Here is a 6,173-nt window from a genome sequence, read left to right as displayed (position 1 = left end):
ATGAACCTATACTAAATCCGTCGATGCTTATTAGATGTGAAGGGTTTGATTTTCTCTCTTACTTAAATTAGTTGAACCACATAGCCTTCTATAAGGCCACTATTTTAAAACATCTTTTCTATTGCATACAAAAATGAATCATGTTAATTGATTTTGTTTTTCTAGTGGGACAAACTGTAGGATGAAGAATCGAACTATTAACTTTTAAAGTGGTAACTAATGTCTTATCGAGCTATGTACGAATTGAGTTATTAATCGATTATAGTAGGAAACAGTTGTTTCACATAATTCATAATGACAAACAATAATGTAGAAGAGTTCCCCTGACTAACCATTCTTTAAATTTATTGAAATGACAAGGGGAAAAACTTAGCAAAGCCTGAAAAATCTACTAGCAAATGTATTTATTAGGAGCTTGAATACCATAAAATTCTGAAAGTGACATCTAAAAGCCACAAAGAATGGTGGTGTTGAAGCCCTTCTCTTGCTCTTTTCAGCTGGCTACTTTAGCTTTACTCTCCAAGGCCTAATATGGATGGAGTTGCCTTGCACAGCCAATCTCTATCTCTCTCTCTCTCTTTTTTTTTGTTTTTTTTTTCTTTTGGGTTTCTCTCTCTCTTTCTCTCTGTACTATGATAATACAATACAAATTCTATACTGATACAAAAACCGAACTAGTGAGCTCGTAGACCCTCCCGAGTTTGGAAGGAGATGAAGCAAGCATTCTGTTTTAGAAGGTGGCACTCCATAATGTATTCTCGCCTTCTCCACATCGACGATGGACTTCCTTAATCCTCTCGGCAGACCTGCAAATCCCGCTGCAGCTCCAGTCGAATGAGGCGACACAGATGTTGCCTGCTTGTGCCTTCCATTCACAATCTGCATTAAACAACTTCTATTAAAGGTTTTATCTATTTTATCCATCTTCTCATTGGTTTCAATGGCTAACTTTTTAGAGCTTTGCCTATGTGGGAGAGACAACTTGTATCTATTATAGGACGAGAAACATGGCGTGTTTGAACCAGGATGATGGCAGAAAACAACTTTCAGAAAAATGGTAATTTACCGGGGGGAGTTCCACAACAAAGTCTCCGATCGTCGATGTGCTCCACGTCAAGTCCAATAAACCAAGATCCTAAGGAAACATCTTCATTGGCATACTTGTGCAGAACATGCCTGAGAATTCCCACAATTATAGCAGCCATTACCATAATGTAAAATTTGTAATGCAAATGTTCGAGATATAGATTGCGAAATCCGTGGTTTCGGAGAAGCAAAACAAGATAGAAGCTTACTGGTTTATCGATATGTAGGTTGCTAAATCCTTTGAAATGGCATACAACTGGCCTGTTGCGTGGCGGAAATACTTGTTACCGGACTCACCAAACTTCCAGTGTTCGGGTTCATGGTATCGAACTCCCCTGCAATGTATAGTTTGGTTAAGAAACCAGAGGTTGACCACTTTCAACATTCACCCAGGGATGATGGTAAAATAGCCTTACTTTCGTGACAAGACAGGACCAGATTTCATGCATCCAATATAAACCCTTGGTTTTGATCGATGTCTGACTAGCGTTTCTCCTAGTGTGGCTGCAACCAAATGGAAGGACAGAAGTTTAATGTAACATAACAAGTGATGTAAGACTTGAGCTTATCAAGTATGTATAGATATCTATTAGGAGATCGCATATAAAAATCAGATATCAATTCCTATGAAAAAAAGGGAGTCACTGACATAGATTTGCGATTCTGCTTACCTATATTTACATGAACATCATCGTCAACTTTGATATAGAAATCCGCATCCCACAATGCAACTGCTGTAGCAAAATAAATCTTTGTCTTGGCAGACAATTCAAGGTACCCTTCAACATGGTCCTGTGTAGGTAACAAGATACAGTTAAGATCGTAACGTAGTTACTTTAAAGAAATGGAAGCATTTTAGAATCCATCACAGGCGATAGAAAGGAAAATTCTGTATTAGAAACACCAATTGCTACCAGTCTAAGGAAATCTCCATGCTTTCTGTCCTCTGCTTCAATAGCTCTGTCAAGGATACCTCCAGATGTGGCACTGATCATCAAGAAGAAGCTCATTCAAAATATTGTTGCTAGAAGGTCAAATGATTTTACACCATATTATAGCAAGAAAGTCCGGGGATCTTGTTGCTAGCAGTTACTATCGAATGATAAAAGATTACATACCTATGGCCAATGACAAATCGAATTATAATCCCCTTCTCCTCTTCTAGTTTCTTTCTCTTTTCACCTATTCCACAAGTTTTCAAATACTCCCATCAGCACATAACATAACCAAGAACAAATACGGTTCGTTTAAGAAAAACAACAGTATTGATCCCTAACCTTGGGGCATCCATGTCGCGCGAACTGAATCTCGTCTTTTCCTGCTGCTAAAAGCAGTATTGATCCCTACAACCATTAAGTATCTTCTTTTCCCAGATGATTGGGTATTCTTTAGATCATCCGATGAAGGCGAACCGCTCTGTATAGACTCCTGAGCTGCTTTGGCAGCAGCCAATTCCATCTCCAAATTTGAAATTGTCTTATCTAATGTTCTGTATAAAACAACATCAAATTAAATTTGTAGTTTTGATTCTTCATATAATCTAGTCAAATCATGTTCATGTTCAGTTTTGCAGGATAACAAATTCAGTTCCACTCACTGTATAGCATTGTGAGTCTTAGAGACTTCTCCAAAAATGTCTTTCGACACGCGCTTTACTTCCTTCTCATCCAACTAGAAGACATAAACAGATCAGAAAATTAACAAAAAGAACAAACAAAAAAAAGGTGGCAATGTGGTTACTTTCTTGAACATATATTCTTTCGACAAGTCACGAAAACAGCTTTGAAGATGCTTACCGATTTCGGACCACAACCTTCTGAAACTAACTTTAACTTTTCGGCTTCAAATGCCGTTGTTCTAGTGATTCCTTTAGGTTCTGGAACATTCCACATCCTGCAAGCAATTTTAATATGATCTCTTTTTATAAAAAAAAGAAACATGGGAACAGTCTTCCCGACAAGGCTAAATCTTAAGCTCCTCGAAACAGACCTCTTTTTCCCATAATTGACGGTGGATGTTATGTGAATACTCATGATAACAATGAAATCAAAGCCATAAATCCACAAACAATCTAAGGTTTTCAGCTAAATCTTGATTCATTGAAGAAATGGTGAAAAGAAACAGTTCTTCAAACACGAAACCCAATCAGAAGGAGGATGAAAATGAAAGCAACTTAACGATGGAACAAAACGGATAAAAATTTCCTACTAAGGGCTATAACTGGTGTTAATCCATTTTTCAGAATAGATACCTTAAATCAACTAATGAAAATACACAACACCAAGAACATTAATACTGTCGGCTGCATTTAATAAACGAAAAATGGGCAATGTTTCTCCAATAAATACAGACCCACACCCAAATTTGACCCAAAAATCTGGGAATCTAAGAAAAACATCTCAACCCATTGATCAAAATCCAAACTCAGCTAATTGAACAAATCCCATCAAATTTTTTATGAAAAATTTGAAGAAAGAGATGAATACGAACCTGTTGGTGAAGAACATCCCTAAACAGAAGCTGCCCAGGCAAAGAAAAACTGCCCATCTCTGTGAAACGACGCTTCGTGAAGATTGTTCGGGCTTAATTTTCCAGGACATCTTCTGCCCAGATTCTAATTTATGCTGCCCGAAACAATTTTTCTCTCAACAAAAAACCATAAGCATTGAATCAAGTAGACCCAGTTACAAAAAGGAAATAAAACAGTTGAAAAATTGAAGAAATTAGCTGTAGAACAAGATTTGAATCACAAGATTCAAAAAAGAAAAGAGAGAAAAAAAACGTTGGGTTGGATTGAATTGGGTTGGGTTGTTTCTATCTTCTTCAACTTCCAATTAATTTTTTTTTCTTTTCTCTGAAGAACTTCTCTGGAAGCTAAAGGAAGTTGAAGAGAAGTGAAAGACAGAGGAAGGAAGGGGGGAAGACTGACTAACTAACCTCTCACTTAATACCAAACCACCAAACTGTTCCATAAAGTGACATAAATACCCTTTGTCAGCTCTTCAAAATTTTGAATATTATTTCTGAGAAAAGAAAAAAAAAAAAGATTTTTGCAGAAGGGCTCAGTTCCCATCAATCATGGAGCTATGGGAGATCATGTGGTACCATGTTCTTTCAAATTATATGCATCTTTGTTTATTTTATTTATTCAACTTTGGAAAGTAAAGAATCAAAATTTTTCAAAAAGATGAAAGAAAGATGCAATTTTTAGTATGAATGTGTTTGTGAGTACACACAACATACATTCTGAAATTTGCCTAACAAATTCATTCCCAAAATTAGTCTCTATTTATGTTTTAAGCTAAATCTACTTGGTTGTATAATAATTTTAGCTGGCTATGCTATTGCCATAACTTTTAGCCCTTAATAAGTTAGTGAGTTTAGGCATTATCTTTTACCTAACACCTTTAAAGTTTCAAACTAATCTTAAGAGATATATTACATAAGTTAGGTTTATTATAGGTTGAACTAAGATATTTGAACTTTTACCCTACTCATTTGATTATTCAATTAATTGAAAATTATTGCTTCCATTTGAGATCTTGGATATCTAAAATTAAGCTGTAAATCTTGCGTAATTCTAATAAGAATGTAACAAAAATAATGGAAACAAATAAATTTAAATAGGAAAGTTTACTTTTTTTTTCACATAAATTTTGAGTATAGTTTCCATTTTATCTATGGTTTTCAAAATGTTACACAGTTCTTAAGTTTTGAGTTTGATTTCAATTTAGTCGTTTAGGTTTCAAAATTTAATAATTTTACCCTTTAGATTTGAGTTTTTGTTTCGATTTGGTCTATAGCTTCAAGATCTATACTTTTAACCCTGATTGTGTATTAAATACTGTCTTTAGGTCTTTGGTGTTAATGTCTTGTAAATAATTTTAAATAATCATGAATTGAAAATTTAAAAACATATTTTTAGTACAAATGAGGGTAGAAGATTTGAACGACAAACCTCTTAGTTTTTAATACATACAAATGTCACTAAACTCTTATTGGCTTTAAAAGCATTTTTAATAGCGATGAAAAATAGTAAAAATGAATTAATTATAATTATTTTAACTAATTTAAATTAATTAGTAGACATTAACACACTATTGACTAAATGAATATTTAGTGAAATATTGAGTTTAACGGTGTAAATCTTGAGATCTAGTGACCAAATCGAAACAAAACTCAAATATCAAATATAAAATTGTAATATTTTGAAATTTAGTGACTAAATTAAATTAAACTCAAAATTTAAGGACAAGTTGTGTAAAATTTTGAAATCTAAAAACCAAATTGAAACTAGATCCAAAACATCGAGATTAAAAACATATATTTCCCTTTAAAATAGAAGTCACCTTCAAGATTCCTTAAAGATTTATCTATTTACTCAAGAAAAGAAAAAAAAAAAAAAAAAGAAAAGAAAGAAAAACAATGCTCATAAGAGAGAGGCATGTTTAGGAATCAAATAGTACAAGGAGGGGGAACAGGACATTGATGCATATGAACATCAAATAAAGGTTATATGTCAATATCATTTCCTTAAAATTTTTGTTTGGGTTAATTTTGCTTTCATCTCTAACTTTCTTGTGCTTCCATAATTTATTTAATCAACCAAATATGAATTTGCAATATTTATGTGTATAAAATTATTTTTAGAAAAATGCCTTTTAAAATTGCTAGATTCACATGATAAAGGGCATCTTGAACTGAAGAAATGGTTGATTAGTTATAAATTATTGTAATTTTTTTTTTTATTTTATAAAGTAGTGTATTGTTACAAACTTAAATAAATTAGATTATTTGGTCGTATGGTCAAATATTAAATCAAAGTCAAACTATCCTTATACATAAATTAGGGCATGAGGGATGTTTAGACCAACTTTTTATGGCACGTAATGACATTGGAGTTTTTGAAGAGTTTCATATTTCAAATAAGTAATAAAAGTGGGCAAATGATAAAGCTTTGTGGGGATAACTCAGCAAAAGGCAAAAACAAGAAGCTTGGCCAACAAAATAGACATAAAAAAACTTTTTTGAAAAAAAAAAAGGTTAAATTACCAGCTTTAATCAATCATCTTTCAAAATTGTTTTAA

At 33.3% G+C, this 6,173-nt stretch overlaps 1 protein-coding gene across 1 annotated transcript; it reads right to left on the bottom strand.

The window, feature by feature from the left end:
* Nucleotides 1-308: 308 nt before the first annotated feature.
* On the bottom strand, nucleotides 309-4,039 carry LOC120078801 (probable beta-1,3-galactosyltransferase 2). Its single transcript, XM_039033124.1, has 11 exons — nucleotides 3,577-4,039; nucleotides 2,883-2,979; nucleotides 2,684-2,757; nucleotides 2,364-2,575; nucleotides 2,205-2,268; nucleotides 2,001-2,073; nucleotides 1,758-1,878; nucleotides 1,503-1,590; nucleotides 1,296-1,421; nucleotides 1,067-1,176; nucleotides 309-879 (listed from the first exon to the last, which is right to left on the bottom strand). Exons 1-11 carry the CDS (start codon nucleotides 3,684-3,686, stop codon nucleotides 731-733), a joined length of 1,224 nt encoding a protein of 407 aa, XP_038889052.1. The 5' UTR covers nucleotides 3,687-4,039; the 3' UTR covers nucleotides 309-730.
* Between the last annotated feature and the right edge of the window lie 2,134 nt (nucleotides 4,040-6,173).

This window comes from Benincasa hispida, chromosome 5 (genome assembly GCF_009727055.1).
Source record: "Benincasa hispida cultivar B227 chromosome 5, ASM972705v1, whole genome shotgun sequence".
NCBI lineage: Eukaryota > Viridiplantae > Streptophyta > Magnoliopsida > Cucurbitales > Cucurbitaceae > Benincasa > Benincasa hispida.
Note: the sequence above shows the minus strand (reverse complement) of the source record. Positions and strands in the feature narration are given on the sequence as shown.